The sequence below is a fragment of the Stegodyphus dumicola genome, chromosome 3, assembly GCF_044657685.1.
Source record: "Stegodyphus dumicola isolate Sdum_Otavi_A_Nest chromosome 3, ASM4465768v1".
NCBI classification, from domain to species: Eukaryota; Metazoa; Arthropoda; class Arachnida; order Araneae; family Eresidae; genus Stegodyphus; species Stegodyphus dumicola.
The window spans coordinates 60,547,871-60,569,358 of record NC_140770.1 but is presented as its reverse complement, the minus strand read 5'-3'; the positions used below and the strand labels follow the sequence as shown (position 1 = coordinate 60,569,358).

The window sequence follows — 21,488 nt, the reverse complement described above, 5'->3', positions numbered from 1 at the left end:
AAAGAACAGCTCATATTATATCATAATATGAGTATAATCAAGTAACAAAAGCAAAACAACAACAACAACAATAATAATAATAATAATAAAAGAACAAAAATGAATTTAAAAAATTCTGAAAGGGTTCAGATTTTAACAATCACTCATAAGAGCTCTTTTATATTTTAATATGGTTTATTAGCAGAGATTATCAATAGAAGTAGCCCAGGTGAAAAAGCAAAACATGTTATAGGTTCTGATTATTTAAAAAATGAAATAAATATATTGTGCCACTCAATAAAAATATTTAATATTTTTAATTAGATATATCATGAATTAAATGCATTTTATGTTAAATCAAGCATATTAAAAAATAATAATATTAAGAATTGTATATATTGATTTGTTTATTAGTAGCCAACACATTATATGAAAGAATAATATCTTAGTTTTTTTCAAATGGCAACAAACTCGAATGAAAAAAACAACATATATTTACAGTGGACCACACAAAATTGCTTTTCAAGATGAATAGCCCATTTGGGCTAAAACATTTAGCTTATTTAACTAATTTCTAAATCACATACACATGCTTAAATCACATTAAAGTAAAAGCCATCTTTTCAAACAGAGCTATACAAACCCAACAAATAAATTTAATGAATACAGATATTCTTATGAACTCTTTGGATAACTAGCTCTGGCTGTAGAAATACAAAACAAATCATAAATCTGGTGATGGCTTATTAATGCAAGATATAAATATTGATTAATTCAAACATTTTCACATTTGCTAAATTTAATTTGTTTGATATTTTTATTAAGTTCCTTTACATTAACAATTCCCAAACGTTTTAACTCACAAAGGCCTAAAAAGGTATAGATAGTAACAGAATGAAAAAAAAAGGGGGGGATACCATATACAATTGTAAAATGTCTAAGAAATAAACCTATGTTTAAAAAAATTTCAGTTTACAATAACATCTCAATTTATTCTCAGCGTGATCTTGTCAAAAGTTAGCCATACATAAAGGTTTTTCTAAAGCTCAATGAATCGAATCAAATCAAACTGTGCTACAACAGATATTTTACATTATTGGTGAAAGCACCATTAAGATCGTTACAATAAATTCAATTTCTGCAAGTTAATCATTGGACACAATTCAGTTCAAATAAATATTTGTTTCTGACTTTTATTTGATACATTTATAACTCATTATAGTAAAATACTATTTTTATTTTTATGCTACTTTAATACAATAAAGGCACAAATTAAGACTCACACACACACACACACAAAAAAAAAAAAAAAAAAAAAAAAAAAAAAAAAAAAAACAGAATTATTTTACGAGAACCTGAGGCTGTACTCCCATGCACAGTTTTCTAATTTTAGATTCAGCAGCTGATAATCACAGGCAAATGCCTTGTTCTGCATTGATATAGATTTTCTGCATACATCTTTGAAACTTACATATGCAAAGAATTTTGCTTTAACAGTACTGTATGTAGTTGAGAAAGCGGTAGCATTAATTTTGAATTCATCTTATATACAAACAAAACTCCAGCACATTTTTGTTTTGAAGTAGGAATTTTAGCTCACAGTGAGGCATCAAATTTATGGCGATATTGAATTCTATAGAATTTAAACTGGATAATTTTTGTTTGAATTTTGCACATTCAACATCACTCAAGTTCATTCAAGCGCCTGCTCCTGAGAAGTCATAAATAAAGTTCAGACAAGTCTATCAAAGTTTTAAAATGTATCTGAATACTTTTCTGCATTTTTTCTTGAATCTTACTTTGTTCCAAGGTTTCTGTAAGAAGGATGCAGTCATTATCTTCCTTTTCCAAACATTTTAATGAATATACATGTTTCTCTTAAAAGAAGACACTTTGGTCATTTGAATCAAAAACCATAGCGTTTTTCCCTAACAACTGCAGATTTATTTTGTTAATTTAAAATTCATTTTTTCCCCAGCAATTGTTGATTCATTGTTTGTTATTCATTGCTACAAATTTTAATCCACACACATTTTACACACTTTCTTCTTCATTTTAAACCTTCATCAATATAGTACTGTGGTCTATTAAAAATGCTACTACATGTGTCGCAAGTTCTAAGAGTTCCACTTTGACAATTGCCAACAGTGCAGTTGCATTTATTTATTTCAAGTCAGAGCAATAGGTGAGACTGGAAAAATATCCCACATCATCTCTTAACCTTTTTGTGCTGGCGCAGCTTTGTTTAAGATGCTCGTGCTGGACGGAAGGGAATCGAAGGCAGTCACTGTACAGGCCGGGAAAGGGGGGAGAGAAGGTTTGCATCGCTAAGCCTAATTTTATAAAAAAAAATCATAATATGAAAAGTTTCACTTCTAGCATTGTAATTTTTTGTATCATTTTAGAGTATTACTTGAGCTCTTATATATGCTAAAATTAGCACCTAACAACCTTTTTTTCTTTATTTTACATGAAAATATACTTAAAAAATTGTTTATCTTGTAAAATAATTTTCGGAAAATCTATTCAAATTATTCCAGGTTTTAATTGATTCCAAGTTTTAATTGATAAAAATCCATCAATAAGGTTTAAAAGTAATAAAACAACACAATAAAGACTATTTACAGTAAAAAGTAAGAAAATTTAAAATGAAGACTGTGATAAATCTCAGAAGCAGAGAGAAGTATCGCTTTCTAACTCTTTAGAAAATGAGTCATCACTCTCATCTGTGTTAGTAAATAGTTCACTCCACATAGTAACCCTAAAAGACCATACATAGTAGAGGAAAAAAATATAATTAAAAAAGGAATTGGATATAAATCAGACACGCGAATGTTTATATTAGCACACTAGCACACGGGGATTTAAAGAGCCCACCTCTGCCTACTACCCCCCCCACAACAGCTGATGAGTAAAATACCAAAGTAAGGCAGAATATATCAAACTCAAGGTCAGGAACCTAAATTCAAAAGTAATGGACATAGGATGCAATCTAGTGGTCTTCAGAGAAATGTTCCAGCTTAAAATGTATATATGCATCACCCGTCCTATGAATGCAAGCTTTAGTGATGCGTGGATGGTATGCCCGGTTGTAAGAGACGTATTTAGGGAATGCGTATATGGGATGCCCGTCCTGAAAGGGTTAAAATGGGTTTTCCCTTTTGCATGTTGAAGAAGTACCAATGCACAAAATTAGAAATATCAACCTTGAAACTATAAATCTTTTTTCAAATTTGTAACTGTGTAAGTGTAATAAAAGTTTTAAGTTCCATTTCAATAAGATTCCATTAAATTTAGAATTGAAGATAATTAGAACTGAAAATTTAGATAGCATATTAACATTAGCGGTGAACCTACCAGGACCTTTGGATTAGAGCTATTTGTGAACTGAATTACTTCCAAGAAGATTTGCCCATAAAAGTATAATTACCCTTTGAAGCATTTTTTAATAAGCAGAACATGAAAAATACCTCACCAAATTCTCGCAACTAAGTTATATAGTACAACTGAAGAACAGTTAAGCAATGGAAATGTTGAGACAGATGATTTGGTAGACCTTCTTAAAAAATTAATACTCAAGTGTTAATTTAAAAGAATTTCATAGGAAATTTATTTCTTTTAAAAGAGAACAAAATTGAAAGTGATATGCTCTAATGTTCAGACTATGAAGAGAAAACAATTTCATTAAAAACAAAACTAAATCATAACATTCAAAACATTAAAATAGATTATTCTGGCAAAACTGATAATGATAATTCTAGAAATAACATTTTATATTTAGACAAAGTTTTCTAGAAATAAAAACGGAATATCAAATCTTATGCATTTTTTCTTGCATTTTATTTAAAGTTATTGGATTGAATTAAATCTACTTAGTCAACAACACATAAACCACAATAAAATAAATGCACTCTTTAAAATTCACTATATTTGTTTACCATAGTGACACTCTGGTGCTAGGTTCACTTAACAGCATTAGATTTCATTCATTTTATAATTCAGAATGCAAAAAATTTATATCATCTGAAGAATTATCTAATAGTTGGCACATGTTCTATTCGAATACTGTAATCTAAAATGATATATAAAAGAAATTAAATAAACAAAAACAAAAAGAGAGAGAAAAGAAGCAGTTTTTCACAAACGATTCAGTATTTCTCATTCAATTAATCGAGTTCTCCCTTTGCGACAAGGCAAAATTACATAAAAACTCAAAATATCTATATTAAAAATTATGAAGTAAATCTTAAACACTTATTTCCTAGAATAAATTCCAGCATGGATTAAGCACGATTTAATTCACAATAATAAATGAAGGTGTAATCTTTGCTGCTACGAAGGTTAGTTTCTCTAAATCGGCAACAAATCCACTATTCTGCTAAGTTTCAAATGTAAATGAACATGGCTGCCATAGTAAAAATACTTAGACTTTGAAGCACTTAAACAACTTTTAAATTGTCGATAATTCTATAAATATTGCATGCAGATTACTAAAGTCATGAAAACCTTAACCAGAAGATAAGAACAACATAATTCAATCATTTTTAAAGCAAAAAATGCACAATTTATAAACGCATAGGAATAAAGAAACTGAGCTCACTCAGCCAAATAACAGAGCGGATATATATATAGATTTGGCCGACTACAACCAAAATAAGAGGTTCACATCTACATGTTAGAGCAGTTCTACATACAAAATTTCAAGGTTCTGACCAAGGTTCAAGGTTTCAAGTACCCACAGATACCATGAAAAATTCTCTTCAGAATTCATTTTAAATCAGTTTAATTATTTTTTGGAGTCCTTTATTCTGTCGTTATGTGCAGATGTAAAGCAAAAACAATGTTAAATTGTATTCAATAGCTGTCAAAATGGATATTTTTGTTGAAATACAATACCCAAAATCTTTTGTGATTACTTGTACGAAGTACGAATTTTCCTTGTAAAAAATTCCTTGTATAAAGTAAAAGCAATTAAAAAAAAAACTGTTAAATTAGCAAAGCTCTACGTACCCAAATTTTATGGCGAAAGATACATATTATACTTTTGGAACCAGTTTGAAAATAATCCAGTTTTGTCAGATGTTGATAAATTTTCATATTTGAAAAGCTTAGTCACAGGAATAGCTGCTAATGCCGTTGGAGATTTCGCTCTGTCGGTCAAAAATTATACCACAGTAAATAAACTATTAGTGTCTAAATTTGTAAGACAGGATGTGCTTATCCAAGCACATTTAAATTATCTGTCACATTTTTGTAAAACTTGGATGATATATATGGGTTACAAAATTTGTATGACAAATGAAACAAGTCTGCAGTCATTTGATGTGGCTTCCACCAGCTATGAAGCTTACTCTGTCCCATAATATTAAAAAAGAAGTTCTCAACCAGAGGCAAATTCTATAGTTTCAAGGGGCAGGAAGCAGTCAGCCATTTTGTTTTAGTTTATGAATCTAAAAAATTACTTTTATTTAAGTGTTGGTATTTATCAACATTTTCCATACCTTTTTATTGTTTTATTTATAAAACCCATTAAAAATCAACTAAATATAGATAAATGTACATATTTATTTTTCAAATTATGGAAAGGAGGGCGAATGAACTTCTAGCAATAATGAAAGTGGTGCATGGGGCAAAAAATTTTAAGACCCCCCCGTCAATGTCAATTAAAATTATTACCTACCGATTTAACTGTATGCTTTTCTCATAGACAAGAATCGAAAATGGGAAATTCAGTCTTTACTTAATTTTCTCCAAAGTGAACTCGAAAATCATGGACAAATTTTTTAGATTCACAAAACTGATTTCAGACGTTCAGTCACACAATATTGCTAAATTTGAAAACAAACATGCCAACGCAGCAAAAATTCCCACCAAACCTTTAGTCCCTTCAAAGAAAAATAAATCTAAGATTCCTATGTTGGTTGAACTTTTGGCAAATCACGATGATAACTCTTGTATTTTTTGTGGCAGCTTAGATCACAAAAACGAAAAATGTATTTCTGTATGTGTAAATGAAAAGAAAGAATAGTTAAGAAAGCACAAACACAGTTTTTTTATGTTTAGCAAGATATCATAGAATCATTGACTGGCTTAATAAAAAAAAATCTTGTTTAGCATGTAACACAATGTACAATACTGCATTATGTTTTAAAGGACAAAACTCAAAATTAAAAGAAAATAATCCGAAATCGGAAAAAAATTAAAATACTATTTATAATCCTTCCATCAATGAGAAAACAAAATTTAACTTTAAACTGCAGTTATGGAATTAATTGGCATAAAATCAAATGGAATTATTTGTTGTATTTTTGATGAAGAAGCACAAAGATTGTACACCAAATGAGATATTTTGAAATACCTTTCTTTGCCCCGCCTGCGGAAAGAAGATTTGTTTATTCATACACTCCAATCTTTGGCATTAATGTGTAATTTATATATTCCAATCTTCAGCGACAACGTATAATTTATATACTGAAGTAAGAATAAAAACAAAATTAATGGACAGGAAATCAAAATCGAAACACTCGAAATAGATGACATAACCCAAGCAATACTAGATTCTTCAGACCTTATCATATATAATGAATTAAAAATAAGAGGTTTTAATGTTGACAGAATTGCATGACACTTTGGGAAGCAGTAGAAATATTTTTATGTTAATCAGAGTAAATTATTATTAATATAGTTAATATCTAAATAATCTAGCTATTAATATCTAGATAATTAATATATAAAATCTGAAAAAAAAAAAAAACTAAATACATCAAGATTATTTTTATTCAATAAAATAGCTAAAAATAAATTATATTACAAAATCTAGGTACTCTCTGATTATATGCCCAACCCTGACAAGAATCACAGGGCAAAGCACTATATCACCAAAGCAGACAACACAAACAACAGCATTTAAAAAAAATGTATTTATCTTCCAACTACTAATGGTTGTGTACACACATGATGTGTGCCATTCTGAAATTTGAGAAAAATGTTTGTGGTTTCGGCTTGTTATAAATGTGTGTGATTTTTTTAATTGTAATAAATCATAATACCACTATAGAGTGTGCCTGCTAATGAAAAAGATAACACTGCATTTTTTAAGAAATTAGCATATTATCTAGCAGTAGAAAGTAAAGAATGTGCATCCCATGGAGTTAATCTGTGCAATTCACTGATTTTTTTTAAGTAAAAATGGTCAATGTATGCATGGACAGCAGTCCCAATTTGTTCTATAATTGCAAGTTGCTCTGTAATGTCTACAATTCTATGATTTTGTTTAAAACAGATCACTGTGCACATGGATCGAAGATTGGAAAAATTTCAAATTAAATGTTTTATTATGAATGTCTGCTGCTTTTTAAATTTAGTTAATTCTTTGCTGTTTTATGAAACTTTGAGTACATATGCAATGATTTTTTTAAATGGCTACTGTTTTTTGTGTTAGGTTAGCTAAAAAATAGTCAACATCAACTGAGAACTTCGTGGGAGAATTTGGTGAATAACCAGAAAGTACCAGAATCTATTCCACTTTTCATTTTGTCATTTTTTTTGTCCTAATTATTCTTAAAAGATCTTTGTTTCCATTCCAGATGATAATTCTAAAAGTGGGATACACTAAATAAATCATTATTTATTGCCAATGCCTAATATACAATAACAAGAAAATATTTTAAAACTGGTAAGCATCGTACTTTAGTGGATTAGACATGGAAATGGATCGCTTTAATGGACCTTCATCAGGAGTTGATGCTGCACTACTGGCAGGCCTATTTACCTAAACAGGAGAAAACAGTATAACCAATGAGAATATTTATAATTACGGAACTTCAATTCAAAATGAATTTTAATTAGATTTGTTTTATTAATATGATTTTTCTTTAGCACATTAAAGATTTATGCTACATTTGATATGAAACTTCAAAATCAAGTAATGCCTAATAAAAAGCAACTTATGACATTTCAAGTGCAAGATAATGAATTAAAATGTCACCCATCCCACAAATCTGAGAATCATTATTTTTTATTAATCTTTCCTTGTAGAAAACCTGTGCTGGAACTTAGCATAAAAAGGGGAAAAAAAAATACTATGTAACACAACTTAAAGAGGTATGTGACATTCCTTGTACCTTTGCAAATTAAAAAATGACTTTTTGCACTCTCCTGGGTACAATTAATATGCAGAATTTATAATATTTATTTGATAACAGAAAACTTACCACTCACAAATGGAAATTTTCTTTTGTGCATAAAAATGAAAAATTCAATTTTTTTTTAAAATTTTTTATTTATACTATTTTAAGTTAAAAAAACATGTAAAAGCAATGCTAAAACATTCAAAATTTAAATTATTTTTTCAAATGTTAAACAATAAAGATTTAATTTTACAAATTGGCAACAACAAGTATCTAAATGAAATCCATAATTTTCAGAAGTTTTTCTTTCAGGATGTGGATACTTTCAGGCATTTGAATAACTGTACCCTTATCGAAATACATAAAATCAAAAAACTTATTTCAGGGCAGTATCTTCTTCATTACATCAAATACACATTTAAGGGGAGGGGAACTATTGACTTTCCATTTTCATTCTGACTGGAATAAACATATGAAGACATATCCGTTTTCAAACTGAATATTACATTTCACAACAAGGCATAATTGTGTTTCTTATAGCATTTTAACTAATTAAGAATATGAAGTAATTTTTCAGTCAAAGTAACTGAAAAATCTATGAGTGATATATTTAATTACAATTCAAGACATTACCAATTCTGAATATGTTAGATGAAAACAGTAAATACCTGAAGTAAATAGATATATAAAAAGACATATAATATTACCATGATAAAATGTTAACCATGTTATTATTTAAAATGCATTTATACACGATACAATACTTACAGTACGTTGAGGATCTGGTGATAATGAAAAAGTTCCAACTGTGGCTATAAGCTCATCAATACTTGCACTCATGCCTGTGCTATTACTTACAGGTTTAATCTCAATGTGAATTTTTCGTTCTTTCTCTTCCTCATCTTAGAAAAAAAATTCAGATATAAAACTATGAAATGCAACAACTATATAATTATAAATGTCTTAAGTACAGAAAATAATAAAAAATTCCCCAAATAAACAGATTCCAAAAAGTAATGGACATAAAATAAATACATATATCATTCCAGTATTTTGATAATTAACACACACACACACACACACACATATAATATTCTTTATATATAAGAGTTTAATATTCTTTCATAAAGATAAGGAATTTTAAAACAATATTTTGGTACCATTAGAAAATTATGTCAATAGTAATAAAGATATGGATTAAGAAAAATTTTCATGTAAATATCACTTTTTACTAAAATACCCCATTTTAAATGCTACATATGAAAAATTTAACTGAGAGAGCTGCATATGAAAAATTTAACTGAGAGAGCTGCATATGAAAAATTTCTCTGTGGGAATTTTACATTTATTTCTTTCATACACTTGTACTCACTAAATTACCTGTATATTATCATAAAGCTTTAATAATTTTAAAAACAAAGGGGGGGGGGAATTACTGAATTTTTTTTTTTTTTTTCAGTTTTTATCAATCATCTAAATATATCTGCATTTTAAATAAACTAAGTGGATAAAGGAAATTACATGTTGAAATACAAATTACATGCTATTGAATATACTTTGGTACTTTTCTGTTAAAACCATACTCCTTGATGCCCTTTTTATTTATTTTGGCATTATTTCTAGGTGCCAGTGTCCGTCTTCTTTCCTGGAGATAACTGTCTTCATGACCATCGCTTGGTTTTATATCCTTTACACAACTCAGTTTTTCACCTAATCATAATTGTTGGTGGGTTCTTTTTTTAAACTGCGATGGATTTCACAATGGAAGATTTTCCAAGATATAAATTGGTGATTATTTCATTAATTTTTTTAAAGGTTTCTCCACAAAGAAAGATTCTGTTCAATAACCTCTCCCCTGCACACACAAAAAGTGATTTAAAGAAAAAGGTGTCTGTACCTAACAATTTTTCTGTTACTGCCATATAATTAATTTACTGATGGTATCAAGAGATAATGTCAATCGAGTTTTGCAAACTACACTTTCAAGCAAATCACAACACAATGGTTGATCTGAATAATTACATACAAGAGATATGTGACATTTTTTTTAGTCAAAAAAAAGGAGGGTTAACATAGGTCATAGTCTTCTTTCACAAGGGATTTCTAGTGAATTGTGTCATGAAACTAGAGAATGTTTCTTTGTTGCTGTTACTGTTTTGTATAAATTTTAAAGGCCGAAACAGAGAAGAACATTGTAGATGGAAATTCTATAATCTGATAACCGGAGCAGAAATTTATTTTTCAATTACCAAACACCTGGATATGAACATTTAATTGGATTTCATTCATTAAGGAATCTATCAGTAACAAAGATTTAGTAGAATATCTGATGTGGACCACAACTTCCTTGTAAGGCCCATTAAATTATACAAATTTATTGTTGCATTTAAACTTATTTTCTCGAATTCTATTACAGATATATTTCTCATTCAATTAATTCAGTCCTCACTTTGTGGCAAGGCAAAAATATATAAGAACTCAAAACATCTTAAACATTAAAAACTGTAAAATACAGAAAAACTTAAAACACCAAATACAGTTAAAAACACCCCCCCCCCCATTCAAATTAGTTTCTACGCAAAAATAAGCAATTCAGCCAGAGGGCAGGGAGCATGATTTTTCGGTGCCAAAAAAAGACACTGAAGTTGCTGCACAAACTGACATAATTCACTATTCTACTAAAAGTTTCCAATGTAAACAAATGGTGGCCTCATTAGGATTAGCACCACTTAAACTTTTAAACTGTTGACAATTCTATAATTATTGCAGCATGCAGATTAACCAAAGGCATAAAAATTTTAACAGAAATATAAGTGAAATATAATTCAGTCACCTTTAAAGCACAAAAATGTACAATTTACGAATATATAAAAATAAAAAAATCGAGCTCATTGAGCTGGATAACAGAGTGGGCATATATACATACTTGGTGTAGCTAATTGCAATGAAAAAGGGCGGTGCACAACTAGACATTATAGCAGTCTCATATACAAAATTTGAACGTTCTATGGGTAATCGTTTCCGAATTATGCAAGATACATACATATGTACAGATATCACGAAAAAATCTTTTCTGAATAAATTTTACAATCTGTTTGGGGAAAAAGAATCCTTTATTCTGTTTGTACGTACAGATTTCACAGAAATACATCATTTAAATGGTTTCGAGAGTGGTCAAAATTGATATTTTTGTTGAAATATACCTAAAATTCTTTGCACATTTCCTTTATTTCATTCAAGGATGTGAAAAGGGAAGAAAACCTAAAAAAATAAAACAATAAGACATTTTTGGGGGGATCGGGAGAGGGAGATCTTGTATCAAGCCAAAGGTGTGAGTGAGGAAAGAAATAACCCAAAATGTGCAAAATGCCATCAAAATGTATAGTACGGCTTAAACGGAAAAGTAGCTACAATATTATGGGAATAAGAAAATTTAATGACAGGAACCTGAAATGAAGGTCATTGTGTGTTTACTAAAAATAATATATGCAAAACACACACTTAGTATAAATGGGAAGTTATAATATATATAGTACATAAAAAAAGAAGCAAGGAAATACGAGTAATTATTATTTCATAAATTATTTCATTATTATTCATCATCATCACTTATATTTCAATTTATAAACTTACCAGATTCATTATCTGAACTTGAATAAAAGTTGTCTTTCATGTCTTGTTTTTATTAAGAAATGTTATGTCATAAAATTTAATACATGTGAAGAGCTAATACAGCACACAAAATCGTGAAATGTTGCTCAGAGGAGAAAAACATGTATGCATCCTTTAAAAAGTTAAAACAATTTATAAGAAATGCATTATTTAAATTTCAAGGATAAATCTGAAATATGAATTACAGAAATGAAAAGATCACATTATAAATCCTACTCTTACACACTAATTTTTATGCTAACAAAAATGGAAGATATGCTAGAGAAAAATGCACTAAAGGATATTAATAAATCAAAATTTTTAATTTCAGCACTTTCTGTTAACTGTTAGTGGTGTTATTAATTGAAATGCATGAGTGCAGAACATACCAGTGAAATTAGCATAGGAATTACATTTAAAGGAACTCTTACTGCAGGTATTTTTTATAAACTGCAGCCTTGAAATACAAAAAACCAGAAGGATTTTGAGGTGCAACTTCAGCTGAACTTAAATATTTCACTTTATAATGGATAACTTAGATTAATAAACTTGTTATTATATGATTTTTAATTTCAGTTCATTATTATAATTTTACACCAATTTTGTAGCATTAAAATTTTATGCCAAATTAATGTGCATATGGATAAACTTAACTACAGACTACTTACTGATTTAAAGCAAAATTAAATGTAAATATTATGTAAATTAAATGTAAATATCTTTATTATACAGTACTTAAGTTTTAATAAAATGCTTCAGAGGATTTTATAATCGAATAAAATAGATCCAATGGAATAAACATAAATCACAAAAATCATGGTAAAAATAGCTTTCTTTAAAAAGCAGTCATCAAAATTTTTATTCGTGACATTTCCTTCAACTTTTGGTAATAATAATTCTTCCAGAACTGCATTTGAAAGAGATGATCTAAGTTCTGATAAATTAAAATCCAAGACATTTGAAATTGACAGGGAAATAGAAAAAAAGAAAAAAAAAGGAGTCTTCCAAACTTCAATGGGATGAGTGGTAGCTCTATTATCTATTTATCCTTACACTCTTTTCATTTCAGAATATAAAGAATACTTTTAAAGTATTCTGATTGGTGATTTAGCCTTCCCCCCCCCTTTTAAAGCAACAGAATTATTTACTTTAAGTAAGTTAAGAGATTTTTCACAAAATAATTTTCTTATTTAATCTTTTATTTCACACAAAATCATTCTCTTACTTTTTTAAAAGCTGAGCATAAATGTGCGATTAGATGAAAATCTGCAAATGCAATTAAATGAAAGATTTTTCTTACACTCTTATTATGTTTGTATTAAATAGAAATATCATAACTGTAATGTTAAACTTTGGTACTGTAGTGTTAACTTTGGTAAACTGTAATGGCTTTAGGTCCAATGACCTTAAATCAGGGATGGGCAAACTATGGCCCACGGGCCAACTAACAATCATCTCAAGCAGTTGTTTCTAAATATGCCAAAGTTTGAGTTTTACAAATCATTATCGAAAGTAAGTTTCCCATATTTAATATCTCACACCCAGAAAATCAGTGCTTTGTTTGCTTCATCTTATATATGTGAACAAGTGTTTTCAAATATAAACCTTAGAAAGAATTATTTCAGAAGTAGACTGACAAATGAGCATTTAGCCTCGTTCCATAGAATCATTTCGAACCTCAATATAACGAATTTTTAAAAATAAAATCGCAATTTCATTCAACTCATTAACATATATAACTTGTAATACTTGTATATTGTTTTTAAATTTTTAGAAAAACTTATCTTGAACCGCCAAACTTTTTTCTTTTGGTTTTTGGCCCACGACCGAAAAAGTTTGCCCATCCCTGCCCTAAATCAACATTGTTCAGCATATGAAAGGATACACTCTGCATTTCTCTCCTGTGGCCTTATTGTAAAACCTTCTGAATCTATTTGTGGACTGGTCTGAAAAGATACACATATATTTAAAATAGTTGACACAAAAGTAAACCAAAAAATAAAGCACATTTCTCTTGATACTAATTTGAAGAACATAAATTTACCTGAATATTATCTTGGGAATCTCTGAAATAAGAAAAGAAAATTTTAAACCATAAAACAAATTTTAGTATAAGATATTAAAATAAATAAATAGCACACTAACATACATCATAAAACTACTGATATTATTTTGCAATTTGTCATTTTATGTAGGGTTATTGGAAAAAAAGTATGGTTTTTCAAATTAAAGAATGTTTTTTTCTTTTAATTATTTCGTTGCTGCTGCTAAGGAGTGACCTTGATGGAAGCAAATGTTTAATCATTTTCTTTTCTGCTCACGTTGGATAATTCTAGCATGTGTTGAGGCCTAATTTTTGTTTCAGTGCAGTGCTAAGAATGGAAAACTCGAAGTTCATTCTCACAATATTATGCTCCTTTACTTTAAAAAAGGAAAAGTGATACTCAGACTGCTCATAATATTCGTGCTGCTTATGAACAAAGTACAATTTTTAATGACAAAGTTCGAAGGTGATTTGAGAAAAGCATGGAAATTTTAAGCCTTGAAGATGATGCCTGATCTTGATAACCATCTTCTAAAATCAAAGACATATTAAAAGAGCTCTCTCTGAAAACTCATTTTATACAGTTGAGGAACTGTGATACTGACTAAATTTCCAAAAAGTATAGTACATAATCATTTGAAGAAGACTAGGTAGGTAAGCCACTTTGATGTTGATACCCCATACTTTAAACAGATCAGAATATGCTTGTTCAAATTTTAGCATGATTCTTTTCTGAAGAGATATAAAGGAGCTACGTTATTGAAACAAATCATAACTCGAGATGAGAACTTGATGTTATATAATTGTGTTACAAGATCAAGATGCAAGTAAAAAGAACCTACTTTAGTACCATCGAGAGGGAGAGGCATCGAAAAACCGCATTACTTTCTACATGGTATGGCTACAAAAGAATTACATAAGGTATGTTTCTAAAATTCTAGAAATTTACGTATAATTTTAATTCAATAATATTCATGCATGTTTTCTCAAACTGAACACTCCATAAAGGAGTTTTCAAATATGGAAAAAGAATATTTTTCATAGGTGTAAAACAATTTATGAAGTTTTCACAACCCCTCAAAAAAAAGGGGGAGGGGGAGAAAATGCTCTTTCCATGGTTGCAAAAATAATGATACAAAAATGTGCCTTTGTCAGTCAAACAACTGAACTGGGCTAAACAATACTGCATGTAAAGATTTGCCTCTTGCCAGCAGCATTGCCATCTTCTGGAACTCAGTTCTCAGAACTTTGGAAATATCTTACATGCACTATAGTTTGCTGCCACCAAATAAGACAAAAATTCAGAAAAATACTATTTATTTCCAAAGAGCAGTTTAAAAAGTAAAAATCAAAGCAGAGCACCAGAATTGAACAATAGTTGATCTTCCATCATAACAATACTCAACCCCACATTTTGATGAATATCAGACAAAGACTTGTTGAGTAGGCTCGGATGTTTCATGTCATTCCCCATATTCTCCAGACCTTACTCCTTTGGATTTTCAGGTTAATTCCAAATCCTCTGAATGACCTAAAGTTCACTTCTTTGGAGACTGTGAAACAGTGGTAACTATTTTGCAAATAAGCTTTCTTAAAGAAGAAATTTTCCACAAAAAGTTATAGAACAAAATAGTGCTTATGTGATTCAATGAATTTTTCTTACTTTTTTTTTTTTTTTTAACTGCTTTATTTTCATTTAACATTAACCCTCAAAACGTTACAAGTTTAGTCCTGAAATTTGAAAGTTCTTCAAAATGACACAAATAAATGGTATCTTCTAGACTATAATTATAAAAGAACTCTCTCACAATGACTCTCTCTCTCTTTGTACCTTGATTCCTTTTCTTCCACAGTACATCCAATCTGAAATCTGATAAATTAAAAGCTTGCAGGAATTTTCATGTGTAGTGAATAAGAAAACCACCCTTCTATACAGAATTTTACATCCATAATACTGAGAAGGTTAAAAAACTGTAGAACTTCCTGGATAATCCAGTATTTTGGTTTTCAACAGCACCATTAATTAAATGAATTTCACATTAAAGGGGCCCACCAGCGGCCGAGCGGTAAAGTCGCTGAACACTGGTAGTTCGGTCCGAGGTTCGAATCCCGCGAACGGGCTGGCTGCATGGGCGTTTTCGTGGTTTTCCCCATGTGTAACGTGTATATGAGCCAGTTTCCCTTAGAAAGTCCTCCACGAAGGCATCCCTCCTCTTAGGCAGATAGCCCTCGAGGCTTTGCCATAATCACACACACACACATTAAAAAATGTATTCAAAATTGTCATGAAGATGAGTTAAAAACTATTATTTTTTTATATTATTCAAAATTTAAGTATTTTCATCTTATATTTCTGTATGCATGTGTTTATGTAAGCTCAGTTACAAGATGGCCTTGCATAACCTTGCACTTTTGAAAGTGTCTTATAAAGAAAAAAAGAATTATATATAAAACAGGCATGAAAGATATGACTGACATGCTGAAGTATTCATAAGAAATAAATGACTGAAAGCCAGCACCTTTAAAACACTGCTGTGATAAAGGTTAGCACTGACTGCCATACTGATTGACCAGAATTCAAATAATCTCAAAGATGGCATGCAATTTTGCAAGTGTACATTATCTATATGTGGCACAGAGGCACTTATAATACTAGCTAACCAAGTGGTCTTAATAAGTCTTCCCAAATGGTTTGGTGGTAGGGGAAGACGAGAGATTCTCAGACTATCCCTTGGGTGTTTTCCATCAAAAGTTCAGGTAGAGCTGCAGAGTTAGATTGTACCAATAATGATGAAATTCTGGTAGTTTTCTCTTAATGTGAAAGTCCATACACAAGTGATAAATTTTGAAGTCATAGCATTTAGTCTCCTTTGTTAGCATAAACTAAGTGCAAACTCCTAATAAACTTGCATCAAATTATTGCTTGTCCGAAAATCTTAAAGAGGTTATTCAGACAAACCTTTTTATTTAGTCAGAACTGGATAATAAATGCACAACTCATGGTTACAAATCAGCCAGAAACTTGCGGCGATAAGAAACACTAAGTTTAAATTTAAAACAAGCAAACTTTACATTAGTAGTGAACAGCTAAACAAAAGAATGTTTGTTTGTGAAGTTGGCTAAAATGTCTCATCGGTGTAACAATTCAAATGTTGGCAACTATAATGCAAAGACAATAAATACAGTCTTATCCAAGTTAGCTAACCTAGTAGAGCAGCCTCAAGAGGCAGAAACATGATCTGTCTCACAATCCCACAACCTCAGCTTAAATACTCAATTTTATTTGCATTCTGGTGATGAAATGAAAGGGAGAAGTGATAGTAAAGATCCAAACCTTACAATAACTGGTTAATGAAAAATAATAGTAACCTTACAAAGTAACATATTAAGCACAAAAGGTGAGTACATTTCCTGGATGGGAATTTTAATGGGAGTTATCTTATATTTAAGCCATGAACTATACAGTATTTTATTTACACTGCTCACAAAAACATTTAAGTAATTTCTATGACAGAATTTATCTTAAATTAATCAAATTTGTAGAAATTACAAAATGATAATAAAAGAACTTTCTCTGTTTTACAGAAAATCTTTCTTTAATACAATGTACAGTCTCCTCTGACAGAAATTTCTTACTTAAACCTGCAGAATTCATTAAACTGTTGATCAAGGTCTTGTGGAATGCTTGGTGCTTTTAGTGCAATTTTCAGAGGATCCAGGGATGCATCTGGCATACTGCAATTTAGCAGTCTAGAGATGCTCACTAGTTTTCAAGATTGTAAATTAAGTATGCTGGCCAATCCATCTGAGTGATGTCATCTGCTAAATATTCTGATTGATGTTCAAATAGGTATAAAACAGATTAGCACTATCATCATGGGGGGATATGAGTCAACAGCATATCTAAACAGATTACAAAGGCTTCCAAAGATTTCATTCACACACCTGTGACTAGTTGCAAAGTTTCCATCAAAGATATTAGCTCTCTGAAGACCTTTTTATGATTCCACCTAATACTATGACACTGCTTCTGTGGCAATGAGCTATTTCATAAAAAAAGGAAGACAAGTTGTGTATCCTCACTTCTACCAGCTCAAAACATATCTAGGGTCACAGTTAAAGCTGTATCTGAATTTGTTATTAAACAGTACACAGTCCTATTTCTTTTTGTTCCACTGAACATGATGACATATCACTAACTCAATCCTTTCTGAAGTAAGCATAAAATACAACTTCATGAAGCTTACAAGTTGCAGAAGAACAGCTAACTTATGTTCCTGTGACAAACTAAAAGTATAAAACAAACTCTCTGGTAGTTGCTTCACAGTTTTTCAAGCTAATAGTGATAGAAAACAGCCTTTGGATATAATTACTGCTCTAGGTCACTCTTGACCTAACTCTGCTAACAGATTCATGATTAACCTTCCAGCACACGTGTGTCGTATTTTTTTACGACATCCGTTTATTTTACCATTTTTGGCATGGAAAAACAACAGAAATGAGTGAATATTGATAATAAATTTGTTAAGAAATAAAATATTAACCTTATTATTGCAAAGTACAAATGATATCACATTCAAATATAAGTAAATTATTTTTAAGTTCTTATGTTAGTGAGATGGAAATGCAATGATGTATTTCACTATAGAAAATTTTAAATTTATTATTTAATAATTATATTTTAAAATTGAAGCTAATTTTAATATTCATCAAAGACAAGTATAGACAATAAAAAATGAAAACACCTCGGTAGGAAGAAAAGTAAGTTTAGCATTACTTACTTCTGCTAAGAAATTTACTTCTTACTGGTTACAAAAACGCACTTTAAACTAACTTTCATGTTTTTATTTATTTCAAAAAAATAGAAATAAAAGAAAAGGAATGGAAATCGCTAGTGTTCTCCCATCCAAAGGTTTCTTTTTTTCAACAGATAATTCTTGAAGAATCCAAGCAAAATCAGCTGGTTGCACATATTTTTTTTTGCCATGAAAACCGATATAAAATTTACAGAGCCAAATGTATTCACATTAAAATAATACACGGCAATTAATAACACAAAATGACAAAATATTTGAGAATAAAAACAATTTTCGAATTTTAAAACACAACCACGCGTGTGTCGTAAATTTTATGAAAAAGCTGCCATGTAACAGAAAAGCCCCCCCCCCCCAAAAAAAACCCTTCAAATGACTTCCTGTTGGCACATTCCATAATGTGGGGAAGGGTAGAAAGGAGGAATAGAAATGACCTTCAGACGTCTCAGCTTTGATATGCGAAAAATGTGCATTAAAAACTGAATTTGACATAAATTTTGCACATACATGAATGCTAGAAGGTTAAAATGCAGCTTCGTGTTCTTGATATGACACTTCAAGGAATATTCAGATTTTGTATGACCATTATTTGCATTCGCCTCCCTTCCCTAAGTTTAATAATTTGAACATTTTAGAAATTTTAGCACCCTCACTTAAATTATGCTTTTGAGTCATAACTAATGAAAACTGAACAATCTGAAAAACCACATTAATTTTAAATAAACTATACACCTGAATCCCAACATGTGTCCATAAACAACATGTTGCCAATAACCTAATTTGCAAATTTCAACTGGGTTGCCACTCAAACAGGAGAATAAAATTCCTTGACTTTTCCAGGTGTGTTTCAAGAAAATTCCAGGCTATACATGTAGTGCGCATTGGCTGTGCTGAGGGTAAATTAATTATGGTACCACTTGAAAACACGAAAACTTGCCAATTACATATGACTTTATATATATATAATCCTCAAAGCATTACTTTTATATCTAATAATAGGAGTTGTTTTCACCACTGAGGATTGAGATTAGAATCTGCCCAATCGGTCTTAAAAAATATCTTTTCTACAGATATTTTGCAGGTAAAGGAAGAATGAAATCTATTTAATGAAAGTTTAAAATAAATTCAAGTATTTCATATTTATTTAGCAGCATACCTAAGTAAAAAATATGTGCACTAAATTTCATGATGATATGTCATATTAGCTGGAATTAGTTTCGTAAGTATGCCAGAGAAAATTGACTGAAATTTGAAAGTATTATTAACTAATAATAAATAAATTTAGCAGGAAGACAACACACTAAATGATATGAATAACATTAAAATAAAGTTAATTACTTAAGTATTAAACTGAATAACAGAAACCGACGGTATATTGGCGAACATAGATATATTAAATGGTTAGCCTAGACGACCGATTATTATTATTTTTTTATTTTACTACAAAATGAAAAACAAGGCATTTAAGAAAGAAGAAAAGGTTTAAAATATTTTGCTTTATACGAGAATGGGGGGAATTTACTTTCATTCAACATACAGTGCACATGCGAATCTCTGGATTCTCGAGGTTACTGGAAAGCAAAGATGCTGAAAACTTGCTTTGTCTTTCTAAAAGACAATCTGATTGGTGCTATGAAAACTGGCTCTACACCAGTTGTCTAAATAATGCTCACGCAATATGTGATTCGCCAAGAAAATGATCGCTTCTGATGTTAGCACGAAAATCCTTTTCTTGGGAATTGCAGCATGCAATTCCTTGACTTTTCCCAGTTTTCCACATAGCGTAGCAACCCTGTTTCAAGTGCTAACCAATGCAGAGAGGTCCAATTTTGTATTTAGTAGAAGATAATTTAATAATTACAAACATTAGACTACTGTTGCTGTTTAAAATCATTTACCAGTGAAAACATTTTTTACAATTATCCTTTAATTCCGATAAACAGTGCAATTTAATTTTTGCAAATGATATGATGCATTATTTCAATAATTCTTTTAGTTTCTAAAAATGATCACGTACCTAATTTACTGATAAAATGAAAGCCCCTTTAATAAATACTTCTCTCAAAAATTCAGTTAAACAGAATTAAAAAAGATAAAAATTACATTTCTCCACTAGTAACTGAAGTATCTTCTTTGGTACCATTCATTTTCTTTTTTTTCTTTTCTTTCCTCTTCTCTCGTTTACTTTTCAGAAACCCTAATATAATCACAATAAAATGGAAATTACATAAGCAAAAAGAAATGGTACCAAATACATAAAATAAAATTTAGATAAAAAATAAGAATACATTAAAAAGAAAAAAAAGAAAAAAAATAGAATTCAAAACAACAAGAAAGTACAGGGTTCATCAGAACTTTTATATTACTACTTGAGTTGGTTTACTTTAAATGGAGGATGTTTCTCTGCTTTTCAATAAATATTTCTGAAGAATTCAGTTGCAAAGAGATATCAAAGAACACAACATTAATTCACTTATGTAAGAATTTTACATAAATAATATGAATTATGTGATCAATCAATATTAATTTCAGAAAAGTTTGAATTTATCCCAACCTTCTGCATAATCAGCCCACACCAGCAGTCACACATAATTATGATAGATGAAATATCTATGGATATAAGAACAATGCAGCTAACCAAATCATTTCTGCATTTTATTCCTTTCTTAGTCTATATCTGAAATTTGAAGTCTTCAGAATACCAGCATTTTCACAATTCAACAGCCAAACCATTAATTTTAGCAAAAAGTGCACAGATGCGCCAAAATATAATGGGTGATAAACCCAAGAGACTGTATATCAAAGGCTAACAGAGAAATGATTCTCCACCTCCTCCCATGCTGGACTTTGGCATTTCAACCATCAGTCTTT

The 21,488-nt window shown here is 30.0% G+C and overlaps 1 protein-coding gene across 8 annotated transcripts in view; it reads right to left on the bottom strand.

Annotated features, from left to right (window-relative positions):
- The window catches only part of LOC118185800 (F-BAR domain only protein 2), a 115,795-nt gene that overhangs the window by 36,506 nt on the left and 57,801 nt on the right, over nucleotides 1-21,488 (bottom strand). For all 8 annotated transcript variants that reach the window (XM_035355709.2, XM_085812942.1, XM_085812943.1 and 5 more), the window contains 6 exons: nucleotides 20,721-20,814; nucleotides 13,804-13,825; nucleotides 13,645-13,705; nucleotides 11,742-11,783; nucleotides 8,877-9,010; nucleotides 7,668-7,750 (listed from right to left, as the gene is read on the bottom strand). In XM_035355709.2, the coding sequence (XP_035211600.1) occupies nucleotides 7,668-7,750; nucleotides 8,877-9,010; nucleotides 11,742-11,783; nucleotides 13,645-13,705; nucleotides 13,804-13,825; nucleotides 20,721-20,814 (436 nt within the window). The remainder of the gene's footprint in view (nucleotides 1-7,667; nucleotides 7,751-8,876; nucleotides 9,011-11,741; nucleotides 11,784-13,644; nucleotides 13,706-13,803; nucleotides 13,826-20,720; nucleotides 20,815-21,488) is intronic.